The sequence below is a fragment of the Pollachius pollachius genome, assembly GCF_949987615.1.
Source record: "Pollachius pollachius genome assembly, chromosome: 4".
Lineage (NCBI taxonomy): Eukaryota > Metazoa > Chordata > Actinopteri > Gadiformes > Gadidae > Pollachius > Pollachius pollachius.
Window position 1 is genome coordinate 6,816,530 of NC_136937.1, and position 27,500 is coordinate 6,844,029.

At 46.8% G+C, this 27,500-nt stretch overlaps 7 protein-coding genes across 12 annotated transcripts in view; 3 read left to right on the forward strand and 4 right to left on the reverse strand.

The window, feature by feature from the left end:
• Positions 1–108, forward strand: part of LOC307074458 (uncharacterized protein) — a 5,298-nt gene extending 5,190 nt beyond the window's left edge. For both annotated transcript variants that reach the window (XM_079734620.1, XM_079734619.1), the window contains one exon: positions 1–108. This exon is cut by the window's left edge and continues 162 nt beyond it. The gene's annotated coding sequence lies outside the window, so the exon portion shown is untranslated.
• Positions 109–7,158: 7,050 nt separating this feature from the next.
• On the forward strand, positions 7,159–12,094 carry tmem19 (transmembrane protein 19). The gene is made up of 8 exons (XM_079734612.1): positions 7,159–7,305; positions 7,488–7,648; positions 7,896–8,009; positions 9,284–9,421; positions 9,534–9,610; positions 9,946–10,123; positions 11,225–11,434; positions 11,555–12,094. Exons 2-8 carry the CDS (start codon positions 7,522–7,524, stop codon positions 11,713–11,715), a joined length of 1,005 nt encoding a protein of 334 aa, XP_079590738.1. The 5' UTR covers positions 7,159–7,305; positions 7,488–7,521; the 3' UTR covers positions 11,716–12,094.
• Positions 12,095–13,251: 1,157 nt separating this feature from the next.
• On the reverse strand, positions 13,252–14,246 carry LOC307074814 (histone H3.2). Its single transcript, XM_079735178.1, has one exon. It carries the CDS (start codon positions 13,682–13,684, stop codon positions 13,274–13,276), a length of 411 nt encoding a protein of 136 aa, XP_079591304.1. The 5' UTR covers positions 13,685–14,246; the 3' UTR covers positions 13,252–13,273.
• Positions 14,247–14,332: 86 nt separating this feature from the next.
• Positions 14,333–14,950, reverse strand: LOC307074907 (uncharacterized protein; the record flags this gene model as incomplete). The annotated part of the gene is made up of 1 exon (XM_079735315.1): positions 14,333–14,950. The coding sequence occupies one exon, from the start codon at positions 14,948–14,950 to the stop codon at positions 14,333–14,335; it is 618 nt and encodes a 205-aa protein (XP_079591441.1).
• A 1,946-nt stretch (positions 14,951–16,896) lies between these two features.
• On the reverse strand, positions 16,897–17,274 carry LOC307074917 (histone H2B 1/2-like; the record flags this gene model as incomplete). Its single annotated transcript, XM_079735325.1, has 1 exon — positions 16,897–17,274. One exon carries the CDS (start codon positions 17,272–17,274, stop codon positions 16,897–16,899), a length of 378 nt encoding a protein of 125 aa, XP_079591451.1.
• A 598-nt stretch (positions 17,275–17,872) lies between these two features.
• On the reverse strand, positions 17,873–18,184 carry LOC307074920 (histone H4; the record flags this gene model as incomplete). Its single annotated transcript, XM_079735328.1, has 1 exon — positions 17,873–18,184. One exon carries the CDS (start codon positions 18,182–18,184, stop codon positions 17,873–17,875), a length of 312 nt encoding a protein of 103 aa, XP_079591454.1.
• Positions 18,185–20,089: 1,905 nt separating this feature from the next.
• Positions 20,090–27,500, forward strand: part of slc26a5 (solute carrier family 26 member 5) — a 13,957-nt gene continuing 6,546 nt past the window's right edge. For 4 of the 5 annotated variants that reach the window (XM_079734126.1, XM_079734128.1, XM_079734129.1 and 1 more), the window contains exons 1-7: positions 20,090–20,217; positions 20,883–21,062; positions 22,818–22,957; positions 23,604–23,714; positions 25,623–25,801; positions 26,685–26,849; positions 27,078–27,313. In XM_079734126.1, the coding sequence (XP_079590252.1) occupies positions 20,905–21,062; positions 22,818–22,957; positions 23,604–23,714; positions 25,623–25,801; positions 26,685–26,849; positions 27,078–27,313 (989 nt within the window). In that variant the 5' untranslated portion in view covers positions 20,090–20,217; positions 20,883–20,904. The remainder of the gene's footprint in view (positions 20,218–20,882; positions 21,063–22,817; positions 22,958–23,603; positions 23,715–25,622; positions 25,802–26,684; positions 26,850–27,077; positions 27,314–27,500) is intronic. The other variant, XM_079734127.1, reaches the window with a different exon arrangement.

The following is a 27,500-nucleotide window of genomic DNA, read 5'->3' on the forward strand; positions in this document are numbered from 1 at the left end:
ACATGACCCCAGACCTCTCAGCCTCAACCCTCCCTCACCTGACCCCTGACCCCTGAACTCTCAGCCTCGCTCCTCCCTCCCCTGACCCCTGACCTTCACCATGTTAAACATTACTTCCTGGTTGTCTGGTGTGTTGCGGTCGACAGGAAACAAAGCTCTGTGTTGGTCTCTGATTTGGAGCCTGTGAGAAATAAAATAACCCTTGAGAAACCACTGTGTGACACGCTGTCTTTCATTTGAGTGCGATGCTGAAACCGGTGAGAGGTTCCTCTGAATATACCGACAGGCTCCTCTTCTGTTGTTGGGGGTTCAGAAGGACCACCATGACAGACCTTCCTAAGTGGTCCTGAGCTGCCCAGCAGGGGCTGCTGTGATCCACCGTCCGGGTCCTGATAAACCAGGCTGGAGCTCCAGGTCGAGATGTTTAGTCAGAGTTCAGGAGGAGCCAGAGGTTCGGTTCGGTCTCATTTGTTTAGATGAAGAGGTATGTTTATTACTGGTTTGTTGTCCGGAATGATTGGACCCTTCTCTCATGGTCTCTCCCCACCTCGGATGTTAGTATTTTATGCCAACAATCAAACTAACATGTATCCATCGAATTGGCATTACTATGATTGCGGTTAATCAGTAAGGCGTGTCCACTGGCCTGCGCCTTTAGTAGTCTATTGAAGCATCGATGGATCAGACCCTCCAGAACAAACAGCAAGCAGATCGCTGAAATCTACAGTTCTGAAACTAAACATCCCAGCAGTTCAGGGAACATTCTGGTTTAGGTTAGAAGATATCCTACTGAACTTATAGATACCGAGGTATATATCCTGCTACTTCTAAAGAACCGTAATGATTGGTTTGTCTAAGTAGAGCTCCACTCGGCCAGAGGCAATGTTTGGTTCTACCGTTGTGTCTACTGATTCTAACAGCTTGGCAAAACAAATGAGACTTGTTGCTAGAAACAAAAAAGTGTTTACTCACAGTGATGTTTAGCAGCTACCAGGTTTGTCCTTGTTTCACTTCTGATATGTATATAAATACGTTTTTGTTATGTATATAAATATCTTTCTGTTATGTATAGAAATATCTTTCTGTTGTGTATATAAATTTCTTACTGATAAGCATCTATGGTTACGGATAGTCAAACATGACAGAAGCTAAAATGTGTAGCTTCTTTATCGTCTGACTGCTCTGTTCCATACGCTCCCCTAGAGTTTGAAGTTTACTTATGTCTGTTTCTCTGTGGCCAGGTATCTGATCACTTTTCTCTTGTCCAGATAATTGTGGTTGAAGGCCCGACAACTGACAACCTGTGATGGCCTGAATAGCTGTGGCGCCCTCTGGTAGTCTCAGATCATCAGGACCTCAGGGAGCCATTTGGAGAACGGGCCACACCTGTCGGGTTTCGGTTCTGCAGCTCTTTCGCGATTGCTCATTTGCGAGGCCAATCGCGCACAAAATACATTTCAAAGTGGACCGGCCCACCGGGAAACCTCCCGATCTACCCCATCTCCAGCCCCTGCTGCAGAGCGAATTCAAATCGCCTCTGAAGGCCTCCACCTTCTGAAGGCCCCCATCCCTGTAGAGGGCTCCACCCGTCTAATGGTCTCCACCTCCACCTCTCTAAAGGCCCCCACCCCTCTAAAGGCCCCCACCCCTCTAAAGGCCCCCACCCCTCTAAAGGCCTCCACCCCTCTAAAGGCCCCCACCTCTCTGAAGGCCTCAACTCTCTAAAGGCCTCCACCTCCACCCTTCTAAAGGCCCCCACTCTCTGAAGGCCTCAACTCTCTAAAGGCCCCCACCCCTCTAAAGGCCTCCACCCCTCTGAAGGCCTCCACCCCTCTAAAGGCCCCCACCCCTCTAAAGGCCCCCAAACCTTCTGAAGGCCCCCTCCCTCTGAATGCCCCCACCCCTCTGAAGGCCCCCTCCCTCTGAATGCCCCCACCTCTCTAAAGGCCCCCACTCTCTAAAGGCCCCCACTCTCTAAAGGCCTCCACCCCTCCGATGGCCCCCACCCCTCCGATGGCCTCCACCCCTCTGAAGGCCCCCACTCTCTGAAGGCCCCCACCCCTCTGAAGGCCTCCACCCCTCCGATGGCCCCCACCTCCACCCCTCTAAAGGCCGCAACCTTCAGAAGGCCTCCACCCTCTAAAGGCCTCCACCCTCTAAAGGCCCCTACCCCTCTAAAGGCCTCCACCCTCTGAAGGCCCCCACCCCTCTGAAGGCCCCCACCCTTTAAAGGCCCCTACCCCTCTGAAGGCCCCCACCCCTCTGAAGGCCTCCACCCTTTAAAGGCCCCTACCCCTCTGAAGGCCCCCACCCCTCTGAAGGCCCCCACCCCTCTGAAGGCCCCCACCCTTTAAAGGCCCCTACCCCTCTGAAGGCCCCCACCCCTCTGAAGGCCCCCACCCTTTAAAGGCCCCTACCCCTCTAAAGGCCCCCACCCCTTTGAAGGCCTCCACCCTTTAAAGGCCCCTACCCCTCTGAAGGCCCCCACCCTCTAAAGGCCCCTACCCCTCTGAAGGCCCCCACCCCTCTGAAGGCCTCCACCCTTTAAAGGCCCCTACCCCTCTGAAGGCCCCCACCCCTCTGAAGGCCTCCACCCTTTAAAGGCCCCCACCCCTCTGAAGGCCTCCACCCTTTAAAGGCCCCCACCCCTCTGAAGGCCCTATGGAAGAAATTAATGACTATATTCTAAGGCAAACCTTGATTATTATTAGGCCTATATATCTAATGGTAGAAAGCATCTAAAAACGTCCCTGGACTCTTATCTAGGACTTGACACATCGTCAGGGAGTCTGGGGTCTGAGCGTGAGTTAGAGGCCAACACGTCACCAGAGGCTATGGGGTTAATGCGTGCTGACGTCAGCCCGGTGTTTTGGATTAGTGTTGCCAGCCACTCGCTTAAAGAAATTTATGACTGATCGGCCATGGGTGACCGTGGGCGGACACCTCAAACAAGAAACAACTTTGTATGTGAGGATAAAAAAGAGGCCGGGATCTGTTGACCGGCAGTGCTTTGCAAACTACTCGGCTTTGTTGTTGTCTTTGTAACGATAAAGTCTTTTTGTCATACTTGCTCCGGACCCCTCGATTTCTTTTGCTCTCTTAATTAGTTGAAGTGATAGAACGCGGTTATTTTCTACCACAGCCCCACCCCTGTCACCAGCGCTAGTAATAATCTAGTCTGAAGGTTTACCTGAACCAGAGGAGAACTGATCCAATGAACCAACGTCCTCATTGTTCTTGTTCCGTTTTCACATTCTGTTTTCACACTGTTTTTGTTCCGTTTTCACAGTGCATTCTTCGCACTTCGCACTGTGCAAACAATGCACGATAAAATACTGTTTTGAGATAAGACACGTTTAATTAAGGTAAATGTCTTGTCAAACTAAATACGTATGTATAGACGGATGTATGCATCCGTTTTATTGTTTGGATTTATCATTTTGATTTATGAAAAATTATTAAATTATTAAATTGTTTTCGTTTTTTGCCTTCTACAATTAAAATCGGAACAATTTCTAACAGGTACCTCAAGCTAGGGTGAAAAATGTTTGATACCTTGTTTTTTGTCTCCCTCTTGTGGTGAAAGATGAACTTGTTCGGTCTTGTTGATCTTTATAAATGAATGGAATCAGTGCTGGGTGTTGTCCCCCTCTGGTGGTGAAACGTGATGTAGTCAGACAGCAGAAAGGGTCAGCGTCAATCATGGCTCAACTGACAGAAAGCTGCTTGGATTGACTGCTAATATGTGCATTCAATCTATTTCTTTGCTTCAATTATACATACTCTTTTGTTTTGTCTGACGCTTTTTTAAATGCCTTGTTTTTCCCAACTGCAGTGTTTAATTTGTAATATAGTGGCTATGTCTTTGGTGAATAACATCTCATTCCGTTTAGATCTTTGGAGTTTTGATGATAATTGTACTTAGGAAGGCCCACGGCGTAGACCCGCAGGTAACCCCATCTCATGACCTCTACATGACCTCCACATGACCTCCACATAAACCTCCACATGACCTCCTCCCATGACCTCCACATGACCTCATCTCATGACCTCCACATGACCTCATCCCATGACCTCGTCCCCTGACCTCCCCTGACCCTACTGTCCTCAGATTTCCAGCATGTGCTGTGGGTGTTCTCCTTTGGGATGCTGCTGGTTTCCTTCTTCGGGGACGAGGACGCCAGGACCGAGAAGGCAGCATGGCTCAAAGGGGTCGGACAGACAGACAGACAGGCAGGCAGGCAGATAGATGCACAGGCACAGACACACACTCACATAGGCAAACACACACAGACAGACAGACAAACAGACAGACACAAACAGACACACAGAGACAGACAGACAAACCGACAGACAGACAGACAGACAGACAGACACACAGACAGACACACAGACACACAGACAGACACACACAGACACACAGAGAGAGACAGACGGACAGGCAGACACACAGACAGACAGACAGACAGACGGACAGATAGACAGGAGGGTGTTGACTACTGTGTCCCCAGTTTGCAGGTCTGATGGTGGCCGTAATTTTCATCGTGATGTTTGGGATAAGGACCATGTTTTCCAAAAGTCTCCTTCTCTGTCTCTCTCTCTTGTCAGGGTAACAGCATGTCTTGTCAGGGTAACAGCATGTTACCCTGACAAGAGAGAGTGCTGTTACCCTGACAACACGCTGTGTCTCCCTCCAGCTCCAGTGCTGTGGCTTTATGAGCTATGAGGACTGGGGGGTAATGGATGATCAGTAATCAATCTTTTTATTCAATATATCAGTACACCAATCAATGCTGCTGATCAGTAGCTAACCCATGTGTGTTTGTGTGTGTGGGTGCGTGCGTGCGTGCATGTGTGTGTGTGTGTGTGTGTGTGTGTGTGTGTGTGTGTGTGTGTGTGTGTGTGCGTGCGTGTGTGTGTGTGTGTGTGTGTGTGTCTCCTGCCGTGCATCCCCATCCTGTCCGACAAGGTGGATCTGGACTTGACCGTCCCCATGGGCGTCTGCTTTGGATTATTTGTCCACGCTGTGAGTCCTCAGACACATCAGCACACAATAACGTGTCTGTGTAATGTGTGTGTGTGTGTGTGTGTGTGTGTGTGTGTGTGTGTGGCTCCTATGATGTCAATAGTGACATCATCAAGAGTCTGAGAGTGTTAGTCGTGTTCCCATTAAAGAAAACAATCAATATGTTCCTCACCATTAAGTGTTCCATGCGTTCTCCTGTTACAATGTACCTTGCTCCAGTGACTCCTCCCCTCCATTCCTGGAAGATGACAGGTTGACTCCACCCTTCTATGCATATGTAATTAGCTGTTTACTCCTCCCCCTATGCATATGTAATTAGCTGATGAAGGTCCTTACTGCTTGGAGGTTTCTGACTCTTTTCCTCCCCCGTCAGACCGAGGCCCTGTGTCGCTGCCTTGTGGTTCTAACATGGAGCACTTCAGGCAGGGGCTCCTTTGAAGGACTGTTTGTCCTCAGATGATTCCTCACGGGCCCTGAGTCTGCTGAGGAGTAGGAGGAAGTTGTGTCTCAGTAGGCCGCTCCCCTCCTCAACAGGCCACACCTCATCTCATTAGGCCACTCCCCTTCTAAGCAGACCACTCCCCTTCTCAGTAGGCCACTCAGTAGTGTAAAGGTAGTAATACTAGTATAGCAGTAGTATTTAGATAGTAAAATAGTTCTAGTACAGCAGCAGTATAAATTTAGCATAGTATTATTATGGCAGTAGTATTAAGAAGGCAGTATATTAGCTATAGTATAGCAGTAGTATTAAGGTAGTACACTACTAGTATAGCAGTAGTATTAAGGTGGTATAGTAGTTCTAGTACAGAAGCAGTAGTAGTAGTAGTAGTTGTGTAATAAAACAGAGAAGCTAGGCACGGTGCTGAATGTTCCCCAGAGAGAGAGACACCGTATCGATACTAATACTCAATTACTGGGTCAATAATGGCATCTTTCTTTCCAATTCAAAAGCATCTTCCACTCGTTTAACACAGAGGGGTTTCATAGAGAGGTCTTCTTCAGAATTAATTTTGGTTTCTCAGAGAAGTGTGTGCGTGTGTGTGTTTGTGTGTGTGTTAGTTTTAGTGTACTTGTTTGTTTGTGCGTCGGCCTCTGTACGTGTGTGTGCCTGTGTGTGTGTGTATGGGTTTGTGTGTGTGTGTGTGTGTGTGTGTGGGTTTGTGTGTGTTTGTGCATTTGCAAGTGAATGTGTGTGTGTCTGTGTGTGCCTGTGTGTGTGTGTGTGTGTGTGGGTGTGTGTATTGGGGAGGACCTCCTTCTATAAAACCTCCTCCTGGGGTTCAGACATCTCTTCTCTTCATCCACTGCAAGGTAATGAAGCTCTCTGCTATACATACGTGTGTGTGTGTGTTGTGTGTGTGTGTGTGTGTTTGTGTGTGTGTGTGTGTTTGTGTGTGTAGGATTATGAATTATGTGTTTGTGTTCAAGCCAGTTTTGTGTGGGTGTGTATACTTATGTTTATGTACATATATTTGTGTTGTTATTAGTCAGTCCTATATTGAGACTTGTCTTTCCTTCCCAATGTCTTCCTCCGGTACTTCAGCCTAGTGAGAGCCATCACTAGCAGTTAGTTAGTTATTTAGTTTGTTTGTATTTTCTTCACTCAATAAACCAACCAGTATTCATTCCAATGACTTTGTTAACATTGTGAACCAGAATGGTGACAGTGTTGCTTTTAAAAAGTTAAATGCACAAAGATTAGATTCTATTGATATTAATAAGTGATATTTATATTACATAGATGACGCTACCCCTGGTTGTGTAATATATCATTATCTATATCATAATAATTATATGCAAACTGGTAAATGTGCAAAATATATAATAATACGTTTAGGGTAATATTTTTTATATCTATGCTGGTGCCCTGGGTCTATTAAGTTACTGATAACATATCACAATCAAGATTATGACTTAATATAACAAAGGATAATATCCTCTGATGCTAATTCATATAATGAATCAGGCTAATATAATTCGGGCTACTATCCAATAATAAAATAATCATATCTAATATATAATCATATCTAACATATAATCATGTATAATATTTTATTATATAAAATGTAATCATATATAATATATAATCACATGATCCGGTCTGTCACTCTAATAGTTCCGCTTCACGCTTCCGGTCAGGCGGATCTCTTCGCTTTGCGATCGTCTTGTTTACTATTCTTTATATTTATTTTTATCTTCTCTTTAGTGGTTTAATATTCTCTCTTTAGTGGATCTTGTATCAGTGAAGAATGGCGGTCGGTGGATTAGTTGGTGTTGTGGTGAGCATTATCCGTATTATATTAACAATTATTAACGTGTTGTTTGTCGTGTAGTATCCCCGTTTGTTGCGACAAACTCCGGGTTAGATAGTGACGGAAGGTTTATCTAAAGGTTTATTTAATAAATCACTCATTCAGGAGTGTAGAATCACATTATATAATGTCCACTGTTCTCCCTCCAGCCGTCCCGCTGGGTTCCCTGTTCGAGTCCCTACTATGGAGTATGAAGCGAACAGCCAGCAGGACTACATCAAGATGGTGACCGACATGATCATCCTCTGCGCCACCCTCTCCCTAAGCCTCTGCTTCTGGGTCCTGTCAATCATCATCAGCTCCTACTCCGGTCAGCACACACACACACACACACACACACACACACACACACACACACACACACACACACACACACACACACACTATTTTAATCTGTACATCTAGTATGTATATCAGTGAATGAGGAACACTGTTTAATGTTATATATCAATACAAACTATAAATATAGCATCCATGTTGAGTTTAACTCGTGTTGTGTGTGTCAAACCCGTGTTGTGTATGTTGTCTAACTGGCCTGTAACTGAATGTGATTCCAGGGACTCTGTCTCCCGTGTCGCCGTGGCGATGGCTGCTGTCCCTCCTGGTCCCACTGGTGCTGGCTATCAGGGCCAAGAAGAGGCGGAGCTTAGACTGGACCGGAGCGCTGGGAGGTGAGCTCCCATTGGTTAGGAACACACTCACTCACTCACTCACTGCTTACTCAAAAACCATCCAAGCTATCTTTGACTTCCCATAGATCTCAGAGGGCTTCCTCAGTTATCTTCTCTATCTTCAGTATATTGGGAGAGTCTGGATTATGGATTACGTCTCTAAGGTGATGACCAACGTTAACTGTGTTAACGTGTTAACGTGTGGTGGGATGTGGGGCTCAGTCACAGTAACACGTCTGTTGTCTAACATGAACCAGCAGCTCTCCAACACACACATTCTCTTACTCAGTACTTTCTAAGAGCAAGTGACTCAGTACATGCTAGGAGTTAGTAACTCAGTACTTTCTAAGAGTTATTAACACACTACTTACTAAGACTTAGTAACACACTACTTACTAAGAATTAGTAACTCAGCAGCAACACTTACTTTTTCCTATTTTATAAATCAACGGTCACGTTCAATATTCATCTTCAGTCGATAATGTCTTGCGTTCTCTTTTGATGTTTATTTCCTCTCTAACGGGAGCGGGATGTAAGCAGTGTCCTATCAGGAGTGATCACTGTCTGACTACAGAGGGCCGTCTATACTAGACGTTGGCTCCTTTGATCGATAAGCACAGTGGGCTGAATGTCAGAAGTCTCCCACGTCACACGTCAGCGTGGCGCTGTGAGAGACGAAAGGGTCGGATCAACACACTCATTTATTCCTTCCGAGTTCAAATCCATCTCTACAGAGACAGCTTTTCATAATTTTTGGCCCGCCTCCCAACACATTCTCAGTCTGCAGTCTGCTCACAAGACTTCAGATTCTCGGAATAAAACGCTGAAGATTAGATTAAATTATATGACCAGTCAAATGATGTTTTTTTTAATTTACATACAAAAGCTTTCTCATGCTAGGGGGTGATGGTTGGTCACTTGGTTAATATGGGATGATGGTCGGTCACTTGGTTCCTAGGGGGTGATAATTAGAGTTGGGTTTAGGCATTGACAGTCTTATGATCTATTATGTGTGATATTAGGTATATATATATATATATATATATATATCTGTTGGAAAAAATAGAGTCTAATATAAATCGAATAGTAAAGAATATGTACTAATGGAATGCTGAAATGAGGCTAGGAGTTCTAATGCTACAATGCTATGTTCTAATGCTATGTTGCTATTAGAAGATAACATTTTAATGTAATGTTAAAATGCTGTAATGTTATGTTATAATGCCGTGATGCCATGTTATAATGGTATATTAACATGAAATGTGATGTTGCAGCGGTGCTGGTGGGCTTTGTGCTGTGCATGGCCAACCTCAGCTTCTTCGTCTCGCTGCTCTTCTTCTTCTACTCTTCGTCTCGGCTCACCCGCTGGGGAGGCGGAGTCAAGAGCAAGATCGACGCACACTACAAGGAGGGTAGGTCAAAGCCTTTAAACACTGGTTTATAGACACTGGTTTATGGACGGAATAGGAGTTAATCAGATCTATCCCCCTCTCTCTCTCTCTTTCTCCCCCCCCCCCCCCCAAGGAGGTCAGAGGAACTGGGTGCAGGTGTTTTGTAACGGAGGCATTCCCACAGAGCTCGCTCTGCTCTACATGATAGAGGTAATGATGACAGAGTAACATGTTAGCTCCTCTTCATCTGGATGAAGGGAGTAGCATGTTAGCTCCTCTTCCAACTGAGCGTAACAGAGTAGCATGTTAGCTCCTCTTCCATCTTGATGAGCATGTTAGCTCCTCTTCCACCGGAGATAGGAAAAGAGTAGCATGTTAGCTCCCCTTCCCTCTGAGATGAACAGATTAGCATGTTAGCTCCTCTTCCACCTGAGATGAATACCATAGCATGTTAGCTCCTCTTCCACCGGTGAGGAACAGAGTAGCATGTTAGTTCCTCTACCACCTGAGATGAATAGGGTACCATGTTAGCTCCTCTGTTGCAGGCGGGTCCCGGGGAGCTCCCGGTGGACTTCAGTCAGCACTACTCAGCCTCCTGGATGAGTCTGGCCCTGCTGGGGGCCCTGGCCTGCAGCACCGGGGACACCTGGGCCTCGGAGGTTGGGCCTGTCCTCAGCCAATCACGACCCAGACTCATCACCACCTGGGAGGAGGTGCCCGCAGGTGAGCCGCTGTGACCAATCAGGGCTGGAGTCGTTGAGTTCACGTTGTTAACCAGGCATGTCGCTGTGTGAATCTTCTGAGTAAGCTGTGGCTGCATTAGCCAAGAGCATGCTAATGCTAATGCTAGCGAGCGAGCAGGCAAGGTGTCAGGTCCCTGGGCCGCTTTGAAGCTTGTGACTGGTGGAAAAGGGGCTGATGGTTTGGTTTGGTTGTGACTTCTAGCGACGACTGTCGTCAGAGGTCCTTTACCTTTTGGAGATGCACGTTTTTAAATGTGGGATCCAGATTACCAGGAAAACACTCTTTACAGTCTGGAATAGAAGCAGGTTTCCTTACAACAATGTGAGCCACTGTTGCCATGGTTACATGCTGCTACTAGGAATAAAGGAGACGGTTTGACACTGCAAGAGCAAAACCCAACGACAGCTCTGTTATTATAACTCTAGATCTATGATAGGTCTGTTATTATGACTCTAGATCTTATCTTATTATTCAAGCCAGCTCAAGCAATTGCTGAAAAAAATATTTTGTAAAACGCTGCTGTGCGCCACTGAGCCGTTTGGAATGTGGGCGGGACCCTCGTTGATTGGTGCATTGCTGAAATTTTCAGTGCGCACAAGAGTGCGCACGTAACAAGCCCATTAGGCAAAGCCTGTATTAAATAGAATGTCCTCTCCTGTATAAGCATGGGCTAGTGTTAGCATGTCCTCTCCTGTCTTAGCATGGGCTAGTGTTAGCATGTCCCCTCCTGTCTTAGCATGGGCTAGTGTTAGCATGTCCTCTCCTGTCTTAGCATGGGCTAGTGTTAGCATGTCCTCTCCTGTCTTAGCATGGGCTAGTGTTAGCATGTCCCCTCCTGTCTTAGCATGGGCTAGTGTTAGCATGTCCTCTCCTGTCTTAGCATGGGCTAGTGTTAGCATGTCCTCTCCTGTCTTAGCATGGGCTAGTGTTAGCATGTCCCCTCCTGTCTTAGCATGGGCTAGTGTTAGCATGTCCTCTCCTGTCTTAGCATGGGATAGTGTTAGCATGTCCTCTCCTGTCTTAGCATGGGATAGTGTTAGCATGTCCTCTCCTTTCTTTCTAATCTGCTCCTCCCCTCAGGTACTAACGGAGGCGTGACCTCCGTGGGATTGTTTGCCAGCTTCCTTGGTGGCCTAGCTGTGGGTGCAGCTTACTTTGTTAGCCAGCTGCTTTTTGTCAACGACTTGAACCTGGCCAATCCACAGTGGCCAATCATATTGTACGGGGGCGTGGCCGGTTTATTGGGATCCCTGCTGGACTCCTTCCTGGGAGCCAACATGCAGTATTCAGGTAGGTGCTAACGCTAAAAATTGAGTGCTAACATGCAGTTTATAGTTTGGAGCAATCCACTGACGTGCGTGTGTGTGCATGCGTGTGTACGTGTGTGTGTGTGTGTGTGTGTTTGTGTAGGTTTCGACAGCAGCGTGGGGAAGGTGGTGGGCTACGAGTCGATGACCACCCGACACATCAGTGGGAAACCCATCCTGGACAACAACGCCGTCAACCTGTTCTCCTCCCTGCTGGTCGCACTCATCCTGCCGGGCCTGGCCTGGGGCGCCTGGCCGCAGTAGACCCCACCCTCCACCACCACCACCACCCTCACCCTGTAGACCCCACCCTCCACCACCACCACCCTCACCCTGTAGACAGCACCTTCAGCCTGTAGACCCCCACCCCCCCCCCCCCCCCCCACCAGACATCTATGGATTCGTCCTGACCTTCTCTCAACCTCAGTGTCTTGTGTGTAATATTATTATCATGATGATGAATGTGATTCTGGAATGTTTACATGATTTAAGGTGTGATGTAATGTTACATGCATCTCAAATTGAACACTAAATTAAAAACCTTCATTTAAAAAAATTGGGGGATGGGATTTGATTGTGGATGGTCAGAGTGCCTGTTTCCTATTGGCTAACGGCCCTAAGTGTGTTGAGATGCAAGATTTAAAATAAACATTATTTAACCTTTTCAACGATGAAGGGTGTCATCAAAAAAAGCAAATACTGTTTGATTTTTTGAATATGTGTTTAGTTTCTACACAATTACCTTCGTAAGTAGCTAGTCATCTTGTTTTTGTTATCGAATTGTAATCAATTTAAAGACAGACTTTTCACTACTTTACTTTCTTCACCTCAGTAATACTGACACAACGACAATTAAACTAGTTCAATAAAAATGTATTTCTGCTTTAGTCGTCACGGTTTGAGTTGATAAGATTCTCACCTGAATCTCATCAGTCAGACTAACTGACCTGCTAATGAGGTTCAGCTGAGAGGCTTGATGTGCTGAAGCTCAGCTCCTGAAGCTCAGCCATCTTCGTGACATGTTAGAATTGATCAGATTCAGCACTCGGTAAAGATTTGGCAGCTCTTATAAGAGCCTTCGGGGCGTCAAGCCAGGTTTCTAAATCACTTCTTGGGCAGCAGGACGGCCTGGGCGATGGTCGCTGCACCCAGGAGTCTGGTGAGCTCCTCGTCGTTGCAGTCACGGTCCAATTTACACATGCAATGCCCACGAGGTGGCCGTATGACGTCTTAAACTTATATCTGATATTGGTAACGTCATATGATCGCCTGCATCTGGCTCGGTCGTCTTGTTACGGCTAATCATTTTAATCAGGGCATTGGACGTTTGGGAAAATAAATTGAAGTCTCTTCCATCACATTGCAGCAGTTATGATTCTGCTACTTAGGTCAGTGGCCAACATCCCTTCTGGACAAAATTAAGTTTTTGAAAGTAAACGTCTAAATGTAGGTAGTCCGGGCAAAAACAAGTTTGTATTCCTTAACCCCATCTTCTTAGTTTAATATAAATCTATTGTGATGGAATCTTTGTATCGTAGTCACTTATAAGTTAGAAACAGGGTCTTCGATTAGTCATGTGAAATTGTATTATTTATGCATGTATTATAATCAAGTATCAAAGAAAGGCCTATACAATCAGTATGCCAATGGATCACGTGCAATTTGTATTCCAATGGAGCATGTCGTCGGAGTGCACCATTTTCGCATAAACTCAAACTGATTGTTTTCACATGGCCTCAGTCAGGAAGGTTAAATAAGGAAAGATCTTCAGTGTATTTGGTGGCTCTTAAAAGAGCCGTTGTTGGGATGTGACGCGGTCGCCTTATGCTCGCTCTCCACGGATGCGGCGGGCCAGCTGGATGTCTTTGGGCATGATGGTGACCCTCTTGGCGTGGATGGCGCACAGGTTGGTGTCCTCGAACAGGCCGACCAGGTAGGCCTCGCTGGCCTCCTGAAGAGCCATAACGGCGGAGCTCTGGAAGCGGAGGTCGGTCTTGAAGTCCTGAGCGATCTCCCTCACCAGGCGCTGGAAGGGCAGCTTGCGGATCAGCAGCTCTGTGGACTTCTGATACCGGCGGATCTCTCTCAGGGCCACGGTACCGGGCCTGTAGCGATGGGGCTTCTTCACGCCGCCGGTGGCCGGGGCGCTCTTACGGGCCGCCTTGGTGGCGAGCTGCTTCCTTGGGGCTTTGCCACCGGTGGACTTACGAGCGGTCTGCTTGGTTCTGGCCATGGCTGGTTACTTCTGGTTCGTCTTGACGAAGTGTGCTTGTGGCTGGGCTGCAGGAGACTATATATACCAGAAGCAAACAATCGCTAGACGCTGATTGGCCGTTTTGAAGAATGCGTAGAGGCTAAAACGTATGCTATTGGATGAAGTGCGGTTTTCACGTCACGTGACACGTCCCCTAACTATACAGAGAAAAGCTACAACTACGTTTGTGTTTACATTTTAAGTATACATAAAATGTTTCCATAGTCTGTTCAATTTAAGCTATTTCGTCAACATATGTTGAATGACAAAAGTGAACAGTAAAAATAAAACATGTAACGAATGTACTATAAAAAATAAAATGATCAATATTTCTCGATTGTGCCCATACGGTAAGGCGGGAAAACTCAAACGAAACGCCATGGCTAATGATCTCATTTTTGGACCAAATCAGTTGCGGGATGAAGCAACGTGGATTAAATGTGTTGATTTGATTCCAATTTGTCTATCATTAAATGAACATTCCCTAGCATATTTTTCCCGGTTTGTTTTTCAAACAGCTGAAACTCAATCCAAATTTCATTACGGAATGTCCGTAGACAACAGAATCACTCTTTGGCAGATGTGTGTGGCTCTTAAAAGAGCCTTTGTGGTTGCGGGGTGTAGTGTTTACTTCTTAGCGGGGGCTTTCTTGGCCGCCTTCGGCTTGGCGACCTTCTTCGGGGAAGCCTTCTTGGCCGCGGGTGCCTTCTTGGCGACGGGCTTCTTGGCGGCCTTCTTTGGCGTTGCCTTCTTGGGGCTCTTGGCCGCCTTCTTGACCAGGGTTTTCTTGGCCGCTACGGGCTTCTTCGCCTTCACCGGAGACTTCTTAGCAGCTGCCGTCTTCTTGGCCACCACCTTCTTCGGGGACTTCTTGGCTACGGGTTTCTTAGCAGCCGGCTTCTTGACTTTCAGTGCAGCCTTCTTAGCAGCTGGCTTCTTTACCTCGGTCTTGCTGATCTTGAAAGAACCAGATGCTCCGGTACCGGTAGCCTGGAGCAGAGTTCCGTTGGCCACCAATTTCTTCACCGCGACCTTAACGCGGTTATTGTTCTTCTCCACGTCGTAGCCGCCGGCCGCCAGAGACTTCTTCAGCGATGAGAGGGAAACTCCGCTGCGCTCCTTTGAAGCGGTCACGAATTGAACAATCTGGTCGCTCACACTGGGGCCGGCTTTCTTTGGCTTGGCTGCGGGCTTCTTCTTCGCGGCTTTGGCTGGGACAGCGACGGCGGGTGGAACTTCAGCCATGGTTGGAGTATTGGTTCTACTACGAGTGTCTGTATGAGAAGTAATGCTGAGCGGCGCCGGTGGGCTGTGCTTATACGCGCGATGAGAACCGTACAGACTCAGTCACATAAGCGTTTCAGCGGGCGTCAGAAAGGTCGGGTCGTTTGTGTTTTCTCCTTGATTCAATTCGGGTGAAATTCAAAGACTATGAGAATATTTGACCCTTTGCATCAATAAACTACAAGAACACATGTTAAATTTGATATGTACCGAGTTTAATGCGCCACATATTCAGAGAATATGATCAAAAAACATTATATTTTGACGTGACATGGTTATGACAGCGCTTAAATTTCTTTGAGATTCGTTTTTTAACCACATAGCGACGTTGTTAATGCGGACAGACTTGAGACATGAGAGAGACTTCGGACAAACATGTTACTCTGAGCAACGTTTGATATAGGTCGGTAATTAGGGTTACAATTAACCTTTTTACTGGCTGGTAAACACACGATCTAGGTCGCTTGCGTTTATAAGGGCCCACAGAATATCTGTAATATAGGGGAGAGTGGATGTAAGCTGAGCCAGTGGGTCAGTTGACTCATCCCCTGTATTTAGGCAACTGTACTTTTTTTTTTCATTTGACCATGAATGCAGGAAGCACCAATCAATTATATCTGGCTGTGATAGAGAGAAGCACATGGTAAAGTTTGTATAATGACTGCTATGTCAAAGCAAATGTGTCCACGAGTAAAAATATGTCATACATGTAGGTGATTTGCTGAAGTATAAAACCATGGGAATAATTTAGGCCAAGATTAGCCTGAATTGTTAAACTAGGCAGTTTCCTAAATGGTGGCTGTGGGACAATGCGAGCCAAATGCTGTGGGGTAAGTTGAGCCAGTTGTTCAACTCACACCACCATGATGCCCTGAACTTAAGTTAAGGCTCTAAAGTATGAAGTGGTATTTCCTAACTGATTTTGTTTCTCATATTTTTAACATTGTAGAAAAGCTATCATGCCAAGAAAGGAAAAAGTTCCCGAGCAGCACCGGATGTCAAGGGTGGAGAATCAATCAGAGCAGTGGCAAAATAATGAAATATTGACAGGTTTTATATTGTTTAACGTTACCATGAGAAAATAAATGACTATTTGGAAAAGGGAAATGCATTCAACGTGAAAGAGTAAATCGGTCAATTTACCCCCGATGGCTCAACCTACCCCTAAACTGGTATTGAGCCCCAAGACTTATTTTTTTTGAGAAGTCATGTTTTCACAGACCTATGTCATATGCATTATCATTTGGATGGACATCCTAAAATAAAGGTAGGTGTTTTCATAAATAAAATGCTCATCTTACCCCACTCTCCCCTACAATATAACATTGGTAATGGAAGGAGTCTGACACTTTTTTTCTAGTATCCGTAAGTCATCAGAAAACACTGTCGAAACTATGTGCAACTATATTTACTTTTCATTTTGACCACCTCCCTGAACGAAGATGAAGACCACGTTGTATTTTTAATGCACCCATTCATGTTTCTACCTAGACTGTACAATTCTAGTGTGTTCATGTACTATTTTAATCAATGCTCAGCTGTTAAATAAGCTCAAACTTTCTGGATCGCAGTTTTAAATCGGCCTGCTTGTATTTGACAGGACAAATACTCAAGGAGACAATACGCTTAACCATGACTATGTATGCTATTGTGGAACATACCAAGGGTTTAGTAACTTAAAAGAGGCTATTTGTTTTGAGTTTGGCTAAAGTACAAGTCTATCTATATGTACTAACCAAATAGCTACAAGAAACCCCGGCAAACCGATCGACTCAACGAGGCGGCCGATGTGTTAGCATATCCCCGCATGTGGAGACGGTTCATAGTCAGACGGTGGTAGAAAGAAAGCTCTTAGGCAGAATTGGGTGGTCCTTAAAAGGACCGTTGGATGGTTGTAAATTGTCAGTTTACTTGGAGCTGGTGTACTTGGTCACCGCCTTGGTGCCCTCAGACACGGCGTGCTTTGCCAACTCCCCGGGGAGCAGCAAGCGGACGGCGGTCTGGATCTCCCTGGAGGTGATGGTCGAGCGCTTGTTGTAGTGGGCAAGGCGAGAGGCCTCACCGGCGATACGCTCGAAGATGTCGTTGACGAAGGAGTTCATGATCCCCATCGCCTTGGAGGAGATGCCGGTGTCGGGGTGGACCTGCTTCAGCACCTTGTACACGTAGATGGCATAACTCTCCTTCCTGGTCTTGCGACGCTTCTTGCCGCCCTTGACTGCAGTCTTGGAGACGGCTTTCTTGGAGCCCTTCTTCGGCGCGGATTTGGGTCCTGGATCAGGCATGATGACGCGAATGTCAGGACCAGCGTTTGGCTGCCATACTTATAGGAGGCGCATGCAAATCAACAGTGTTGGTCCCGTTCTGTGATTGGCTGAAGAATAAGGGACGCGCGACCATGTGGCGCTGGTCGGTATCACAACTTTACAGCAAATAGATTGGCATACCCTCTCAACCATAACATTTAAAAGTTAAACCAAACGTTTAAACCGCTTCCTATCTGATCTCGACTCAAAAGTTTACTGGTTAGATTTTTACTGGTCCAGCTGGCCGGTTCAGTATACAAACCCATATCAAAACATGGCTTAAATGACAGCTGTAAACGAAGCTCAATATTTGTATTCTGTTCATTAAAATCTTGAGTTAAAGCATTGTATATATTGGTTGGACTCGATCCGCTAATCCTTTCAAGGTCTGCATCTATGGTTGAATTATCAGTGCCTCTTCAGCACTAAAATGTTCTATCGAGGTTTGAGTTCATGATGACCCGGGGACGATGTTAACATGAGAACCATTGACATAGGAACGATAAATGCAGGATAACTTTTCATGATATTTGGGCGGCTCTTAAAAGAGCCTTTATTTGGGAGCAGGTGCTCATGTTTAACCGCCGAAGCCGTACAGGGTGCGGCCCTGCCTCTTCAGGGCGTAGACCACATCCATGGCTGTGACGGTCTTTCTCTTAGCGTGCTCGGTGTAGGTGACGGCGTCACGGATCACGTTCTCCAGGAACACCTTGAGGACACCGCGAGTCTCCTCGTAGATAAGACCGGAGATTCGCTTCACACCACCGCGGCGAGCCAGACGGCGAATAGCGGGCTTGGTGATGCCCTGAATGTTATCACGGAGAACTTTACGGTGGCGCTTAGCGCCGCCTTTCCCGAGTCCCTTTCCTCCTTTGCCGCGACCAGACATGGTTTTCCAGGATATTGCAATTGAAGTGAATAATCCTGGACACTCTGCTCCGGGTTTATAAAGGCGGGTTGAGGACCTGAGAGAGACGGGCGGGAAGGGCGGGAACTCCAGCACAGGCCACGCCCAGTGTCCCGAGACCATGAATTTATTCATGGTCGTCATTCATTTAACGACACTATACTATTTGTTTATGCAGTCTGAAGCGGTGTTTATTTATTTATCTTATTTATTAATTATTTATGTTGAACTTGTTCACTATTGATTTTACATGTATATACCACACAATACTATGAATCGTATAGTGTTTATTGTGTATAAATATATATGTATATACATACACTACAATATATATTGTAGCATGTATTGTATATATATATATATATATTGTAGTGTGCGAGATTCTGCGGACTGCAAGACCGGAAGCGGAACGTGGACGGGGCGGATGTTGTAGCAGGAGGAGGAACTTGTAGCAAGAGGCGGGAATTGTAGTGACGAAATCAGACAGAACCACACGTGATGTCAAACGAGCGTTCTCTGAGAGGGTCTGCAGGAGGCTGCAGCGCTGATGGCTGGAGGTTTTCTAACCTCCTCAACTCTAGGTTCAACTTTATGTGGTGTGTCCCAGCCTGGCTCAGACACTTAAAAGGAGATCAGTTCACGGAGTTGAAAGTCTCTTTCCTAGAGAATAAAGACATTTTTAAGAATAGGTTTCCCTTGAAATCAGTTTATTCTTCTTCTGAACTTGTCTGTTAAATATGGCCAACATTCACAAAATGTCCACTCATTCATCATGTGCAGTACGTGTTATGTAGCCCACAGGTTGGTAAACACTGCAGAAGCAGTCACCTCAATGTGTGGCAGTTATGGACATTTTAATGGCGTATCTTCTTGATAGATGAGAGAAGTACAGAGGATTTCCTCATCCAGACATTCATGACAGGTTGACATATCAGCCTAACCAGTTAATAACAGTAAGTGTTCGGCGGCGGAGGCCTACTCCATCCTCACTGCTCTGCCGTGCCAGAATATTACATCTAATCGAGAAAAGTGCTGTGTATAATAACGGCATGCTACAATTCTGTGGACAGTAGTCCTACAGACTACAGTATACTGACTACAGTCTGCCTACAGAACCAAACTATTACGGGGTCCTACTTCCCAAAACGTCGAGCACAACGTGAACCCCTCTAAAACATTTTTCTGCACCTGATTAGTCACCCAGAAACAGACGGACGTGTTTGAACACAACGCTGGGGCGATAGAGGCTGTACGAAGCGGTTCTGTGGTGTGTTCTATACCAGATACCCGTCTGTCCAGATATTTCCTTATTATTCCTTATCTTAACATCACAGTCATTGAATCATCTACACACAAAACCTAGGTTCACAATTCGACAAAATAAAACATTGAGTCCCATGTAACAGCAACGAGGATATAGGAACAGCAACGAACAATATTTAAGGCGTAACATATCTCTACTGTTTTTGTTTTATTTATTGTTCCACAGTTCGAGTAGTATTTTAATATAGTCTGATTTGTTACTATTCAGATCATTTGATATTTTGAACGTAGGATTCTCCATGTAAAATAACGAGGTTCAAAGAAACCGTTTTTTAGAATCAATCTCATTATAAAATATCTATTTTATGTCAATGCATACTTGACCAATCAAGGTCTAAATAAATATTGTATATCTATCGAAAGATAATTCTCTATAGAGCAGTGTCCGTTTGGATGGTTACGACATTATGGTTTTTAATCAAAACCACTATTGAGAAATTGAATGGGATTTTTACCTCCGGAACCACACTGTTGCGTTCAGTCCCGTGACTGAAGTCATGACGTAGGGAGCGGCGTGTGACGCGTGTCCGTCGACCCGCCCCTCGGCCGGGTCTCCATCGGCTCCGTAAACACTTCGTGGTGAGCCGTGTGTCCTCGGCTCTGTTCGTGTTCTTCCTCTTCGTGGTGAGCCGTGATCCTTGGTTCTGCTCGCGTTCTTCTCGGGGTGTCCTCAGTTTACTCGGGGTTCATAGGTAAGCACGTGACCGATACGGTGATACATTCAGCGGCGCGCGGTAGAGGTGTACTCCTCTACCGCGGGTCGCTTTCAGTCCAACTGCCTGGCTCAGCTGTCAGTACTAGTAAATTAGCAAACTTACACCTTAACTTATACACCGCTACTTTGGTTTACACCTTAACTAATACACCTTAACTAGTCAACCTTAACTGGTGTCTCTACTAGTACAGCCTAACTAGTCCACCTCTACTGTGTTCTCTACTAGTACACCTTAACTACCTCTACTGGTTTCTCTTCTAGTACACCTTTACTACCTCTACGGGTGTCTCTACTAGTGCACCTTAACCAGTACACCTTTACTAGTCCACCTAGGCAGTCTGATGTGGTTTCAATTTGATTGCTGTCCTGTTGACGTCCTCAGTGGAGAGTAGATCTACAGGTTAATATATCTGTTGTACATCTATATTACAGGTTCTATCTGTTGTACAACTTTATGCTATGTTAATTAATGTTGTACATCTATAGTACAGGATCTATCTTTTGTACATCTATAGTACAGGTTGTATCTGTTGTACAACTACCTCACTGTATATAATGTGTTAGAAAATCTTCCTGCGGAAGGAGAATTGTATATAGAGAGGCGGGACTTGAGCCAGCGGTCTCTACGTCTGCTGATCTCAGGGGTCAAAAGTTGAAGGTAACCATGGATGAGGAAGGGGGCGTGTCCATGGATGACGAGGCCCCGCCCACCTACTGCATCACGCGCCCGGTGTTCAACGAGCATCGACTTCAAGATGAGCTCCTCCATCGCCGCCAGAGGGTTGAGACCTCCATCAAACACAGGCTGGCCAAGAGACTCAGGTACTGTCCAACCCCTACCTGCTCCTTAATGACCTGTCTCTGTGCTGACTAACTCAGGGATGGGCGGCTTTCATTATAAGAGGGACACAATTTTTTATCATCATCATCAGAAGGCCACATGACATGCACTAATCGGATATGAGATATTAATTATTACAAAATAATTAAAAATAAGAACAAAACATATGCATATATATGTCTGTATGTTTATTGAACCAACATAGATACATTTATATTATCAATGCTCAAATGCATTTTTAACGTGTCTATACTCTTGTTACCGACAAATACAACAAGTTAGTTTCAAAAGAAACTAGAACAGGCACATCATCATCATTCAATGATGGCACAAAACTGAAAACAGTGTCCAAACATTAAGTGCAACAACTAGCATCATATTCAGTGCATTTTATTTTTGCTCCCACTCCACTTTCAGAATTTACACACATTTCACAAATATAAATGCCCAACCTCACCCACAGTAGGTAGCCCAAATCAGGCTCTCTCTTAAGGAGATACTTGTGGTTTCGCCTGCTGGCGCACAATAGACTGAAGATCGATGTCAATCTTTGTGCATCAAATCCGCATCAGATAAAAAAGTGTCGTCCGTGAGCCTGTTTCTCCCTTTTGACTTAATGTGCTTCATTATTGAAAAACGTCTCTCACAAATGTAAGTGCTCCCAAACATGCTGGCCATTGAGAGAGCAAAATCCCTGAGGAGTGGAAAACGTGCCTCTGGTAGCAGTCTCCAAAATGAAATCCCTCTCTCAGTTTCCAACCGCAGAGTTCAAGCTGCAGTTCAGCACCAGAGAGGGGGTCGGTGAATAACGCAATCCGTGGTTGCGTTGCGTGAAAATCTTGGAAACGATCTTTAAACTGCTCCTGCGATTTTTCAATGTCGGCCCTATACTTCTGAGTTAGTGGCTCAACTTCTGAATTAGTTTCCCAACTACTTCAGATTCAACTTACTACAATTTCACCACCTGACAATGGCTTCCATGCAACTGCACAACCACTTTAGATATTTTGTACGTGAATTTTGCATAATATGTCACACTCTTCAGTTTGCGATGTGTCTGCCTGGCACAAATGCTCCAATTGAGCGGATCTTTTCCATAATAAAAAATACTTGGACAGACGAGAGGAACCGCATGACCGTTAAAGGCGTTGCTTGTTACACGGACCACTTTTAATGACACCAAATTCACTCCTCAAACAAATATGGGTAGGCTAATTTGAAGAGCTTTTGTCTCTCTCTTTTGGTCCGCGGGCGGCCAGTTGCCCATCCCTGGTCTAACCCCTACCTGCTCCTTAACGACCTGTCTGTGTTTATCTACGCCTCTTCATGACTCGTTAGCGAGCTGGTGGCACAAAATCAGCGAACCATAACGTAGTAAATCTCTCCGCTCTGTGATCTGCTGACTGCTGGTGTGTGTCGGATCCACTGGCCAGCGTCTCAGCAGCTGACCTCTGACCTCTGCGTCTGTGTCTTAGGAGTTAGAGCGGGTTGGCTGGTAACCGGCAGGTCGCTAGTTCGATCCCCTGCTCCTCCTAGCAGAGTGTCGAGGTGTCCCTGAGCAAGGCACCTAACCCTGACTGGCTGTCGCCTTGAGGGGATTGACTCCGCCGTCGGTGTGTGAATGTGTGCATGAACGGATGAATGTGAGGCAGTATTGTAAAGCGCCTTGAGTGGCCACTGGTTAGCGCGGTATAAATGCAGTAAATTTTCTCTGACCTCCGACCCCTGACCCCCAGGTGCACCTCTCAGCAGGCCTGGGGGTTGGCGGTGGGCCTCCTCCCCATTCTGTCCTGGCTCCCCTCCTACCCGCTCCGCTCCTTCCTGTTCTACGACGTCGTGTCCGGGCTGAGCACCGGCGTGGTGCAGCTGCCCCAGGGTACACACACGACACGATACACACTGCTACACGCTACACACTACCACACTCTACACACTTCACAACAACACACTACTACACAACACAGTACTGCACACAGCACACACTACAAACTGCTGCACACTACACACTATACAAAAACACACTGTTAGCACACACTGCTAGACAAAACATACACTACCACACACAACACACTGTTACTACACACAAGCCACTATTACAACACACTGCCACACACAATCGACTATTCCAACAAACTAACACACACACACACACACCATTACACTAGCACAACACACTATTACAACACACTACAAACACAACACTATTAAATACACGACCACACACACGCACCAATACATTATCACAGCATACTATTACAACACACTACACACACAACACACTACCTCACACACAACACACTGTTACCATACACTACCACACACAACACACTGGACACACAACACACTATTACCACACACTACCAGTGCTGTCCACAGGTTGAGTTCAGATCAACTGTTTGTTTAACAGTGAGAGGCGGGACAAGGCGGGGGGGGATACATCAACAAACCACGATGGGAAGGTTCCAATGTGTGTGCGTGTGTGTGTGTGTGTGTGTGTGTGTTTTTGTGTGTTCGGTGTGTAGGTCTTGCCTACGCCATGCTGGCGGCGGTGCCCGCTGTCTACGGTCTCTACTCCTCCTTCTACCCCGTCCTCCTCTACACCTTCTTCGGGACGTCCCGACACATCTCCGTCGGTGAGCCCCAGGGTCAGGGGCTCAGAGGGTCAGGGGTCAGAGGTCAGGGGGTCAGTGCTGCGACATCACTGGGTTCCCCGTGGTCCACCTCACCCTGGCTGCTTGTCTCCAGAGGTCCTGGGCTGCTGTTCCAGAACCAGAAGCTCAGAGGACTCAGTGGTTCTGGTTCCTCAGATGGCCCAGAGGAACCATCAGTGACTCCCAACAGGAGGAGCTTTACAGCCTCCTCGCTGTGGGATCACCCTCTGGCCTCTGACCTCCTGCCCGGTCAGGAGGTCAGAGGCCAGTTGTCCAGGGACCAGCGCCAGGCGTCCAGGGAGCGACTAGGAGGCTGGATAACTAGGAGATTAGGCATGGAGGGAATTGGGGCTGAACGATTAATGGAATTCTAACCGACATCGCAATGTAATAGGACGCGATTTGCAAATCGCAAAGGCTGCGATTAAAAAATATATATATATCTATCCAGGCCTAAAGGTAAGAGCAGTTTATATGTTCACTGCTCCCAATGTGTTGGTCATACTATATAGAAGAGATAGATTTATTGCTTGTTTAGTCAATAAGTAAAGAACATAAGGAACTTTATGTAGATAATATTGGTCCAAATTATCCTAATTCGATTATTTCCCCAAATGTTTCAGCCCTAGTGTAAATCCACGGGACAGAGCTCTGGAGCAAGGCATCAGCATTTCTCGTGCATAGGTGCTTCTGTCGTCACAGTACATTGCACAGTAGTCAGAGATTGCTCTTATCTTCATGGCCCCTCCTTTGTCTGGCATGTTTATCTTTGGTGGATTATAAATCCTTCCCTGCCCTCGTCCTGAATCTGAGTCCATCCACCCAGCAGCAGCAGGAAGTAAGGAAGAAAGAATAAAAGAAAGATATTTTAAGGTTTTCATAAGTCAGTATGAAATTGAATTTAAGGCTGGGTTTTTTGTGCCTATACTTTATCCCAATCAGTCCTCTATCACAGCTACAGTTTGTCCTCTATCACAGCTACAGTCTGTCCTCTATCACAGCTACAGTCTGTCCTCTATCACAGCTACAGTCTGTCCTCTATCACAGCTACAGTCTGTCCTCTATCACAGCTACATTCTGTCTTTTATCACAGCTACAGTCTGTTCTTTATCACAGCTACAGTCTGTCCTTTATCACAGCTACAGCCTGTCCTTTATCACAGCTACAGTCTGTCCTTTATCACAGCTACTGTCTGTCCTCTATCACAGCTACAGTCTGTCCTTTATCACAGCTACAGTCTGTCCTTTATCACAGCTACAGTCTGTTCTCTATCACAGCTACAGTCTGTCCTCTATCACAGCTACAGTCTGTCTTTTATCACAGCTACAGTCTGTCCTTTATCACAGCTACAGTCTGTCATTTATCACAGCTACAGTCTGTCCTTTATCACAGCTACAGTCTGTCCTTTATCACAGCTAGTCTGTCCTTTATCACAGCTACAGTCTGTTCTCTATCACAGCTACAGTCTGTCCTCTATCACAGCTACAGTCTGTCTTTTATCACAGCTACAGTCTGTCCTTTATCACAGCTACAGTCTGTCATTTATCACAGCTAGAGTCTGTCCTTTATCACAGCTACAGTCTGTCCTTTATCACAGCTACAGTCTGTTCTTTATCACAGCTACAGTCTGTCCTTTATCACAGCTACAGTCTGTCCTCTATCACAGCTACAGTCTGTCCTTTATCACAGCTACAGTCTGTCCTTTATCACAGCTACAGTCTGTAGCATGCACACTTTATGTCACAAATTGTGTTGTGTTACTTCCCATGTGTGTTTGTTTGTGTGTGTGTGTGTGACTTCCTCTTTGTGACTTCCTCTTTATCCCCTCCTGTTTGTGACCTCCCGTGTGTGTGTGTGTGTGTGTGTGTGTGTGTGTGTGTGTGCCCCCAGGTACGTTTGCAGTGATGAGCCTGATGATCGGGGGGGTGGTGGTGCGCGAGGCTCCTGACTCCATGTTCCCGATCCCCGCCGCCAACGGCAGCAATGTGTCCACCGTGGACGTGGGGGCCCGTGACGCCCAGAGGGTGCAGGTCGCTGTGGCCCTCACCACGCTGGTGGGCCTGATCCAGGTCAGACCCTGACCCTCGAACTTAACCCTAACCCCTGACCTTAACCCTAACCCCGACCTTAACCCTGACCCCAGACCTTAACCCTGACCCCAGACCTTAACTCTGACCCAGAACTTAACCCTGATCCCGACACCTACCTTAACCCTGACCCACAACCTTAACCCTGACCCCTGACCCCGATCCTACCCCTGACCCTTGCCTAATATGGGGCAGAACCTGCATTAGCACCAGTTCACTGCGCAGCGATCAGATGCTCTTGCCGCTAAGCTGACAGACTGCAGCCGGTCGGGCGGCGGTTCTCATAAAGGCTCTGTATACAAAGGGAGCTGAACTGATGGCTACTCACAGTACTGCACAGTACTTATTGTAAGTCGCTTTGGATAAAAGCGTCTGCTAAATGCCCTAAATGTAAATGTAAATGTACTCAGTGGTGGCTAACGCTACCTACTCAGCGTGCTAACATCCTGGTAGATCCTGTTAGCTACTGATTGTGCTCACGTCCTGTGGTTCCTAGCTGCTGCTAGCTGCTCTGTGCTACCGCCCTGTGGCTACTCGCTGCTGCTAGCTGCTCTGTGCTAACGCCCTGTGGTTCCTAGCTGCTGCTAGCTGCTCTGTGCTAACGCCCTGTGGTTCCTAGCTGCTGCTAGCTACTCTGTGCTAACGCCCTGTGGTTCCAAGCTGCTGCTAGCTGCTCTGTGCTAACGCCCTGCGGTTCCTAGCTGCTGCTAGCTGCTCTGTGCTAACACCCTGTGGTTCCTAGCTGCTGCTAGCTGCTCTGTGCTAACGCTTTGTGGTTCCTAGCTGCTGCTAGCTGCTCTGTGCTAACGCCCTGTGGTTCCTAGCTGCTGCTAGCTGCTCTGTGCTAACGCCCTGTGGTTCCTAGCTGCTGCTGGGCGCCCTGCGGCTGGGCTTTGTGGCGATCTACCTGACGGAGCCGCTGGTGCGCGGCTTCACCACCGCCGCCGCCATCCAGGTGTGCGTCTCCCAGCTGAAGTACCTGTTCGGGGTCCGGACCCCTCGCTACAGCGGAGTGCTGGCCACCATCTACGTACGTACGCCCGCACACTGTCACGCACTGTGAACGGAAGTGTGCTTTTGAATGTGTTTGGGTGTGTGTGTGTGTGTGTGTGTGTGCTTATGAATGTGTTTGTGTGTGTTTATGAGCATGTGTGTGTGCTTGTGTTTATGAGTATGGGGTGTGTGTGTGTGTTTATGAACATGTTTGTGGTTATGTGTGTGTGTGTGTTTATGAATTTGGTTGTGTGTGCGTATGCAGACCCTGGTGGCGGTGCTGCAGGACCTTGGCAGCACCAACCTTGCCACGGTGACGATGGGCGTGGCCTGCATTATGTTCCTCTACGGCGTGAAGCAGCTCAACGAGCGCTGCAAGGCGCGGCTGCCCCTCCCCCTCCCCGGCGAGATCATCGTGGTCATCGTCGCCACAGCAACCTCCTATGGCATGGGCCTGGCCGACCGCTACCAGGTGGACGTGGTCGGAGTGATCCCCACAGGGTGAGCTGACCTCAGACCAGCCTGTCACTCAGCTCATTATCCTGTTGGTGACCTGACCTCAGACCAGCCTGTCACTCAGCTCATTATCCTGTTGGTGACCTGACCTCAGACCAGCCTATCACTCAGCTCATTATCCTGTTGGTGACCTGACCTAAGACCAGCCTGTCACTCAGCTCATTATCCTGTT

Excerpts from the sequence above, each read along its gene's own strand:
- tmem19 (XM_079734612.1), top strand. The coding sequence starts at position 7,522 with ATGGAGTATGAAGCGAACAGCCAGCAGGACTACATCAAGATGGTGACC. Across the intron at positions 7,649-7,895 it reads CATCATCAGCTCCTACTCCG|GGACTCTGTCTCCCGTGTCG; the intron begins GTCAGCACACAC and ends ATGTGATTCCAG. Across the intron at positions 10,124-11,224 it reads CTGGGAGGAGGTGCCCGCAG|GTACTAACGGAGGCGTGACC; the intron begins GTGAGCCGCTGT and ends TCCTCCCCTCAG.
- LOC307074814 (XM_079735178.1), bottom strand. The coding sequence starts at position 13,684 with ATGGCCAGAACCAAGCAGACCGCTCGTAAGTCCACCGGTGGCAAAGCC.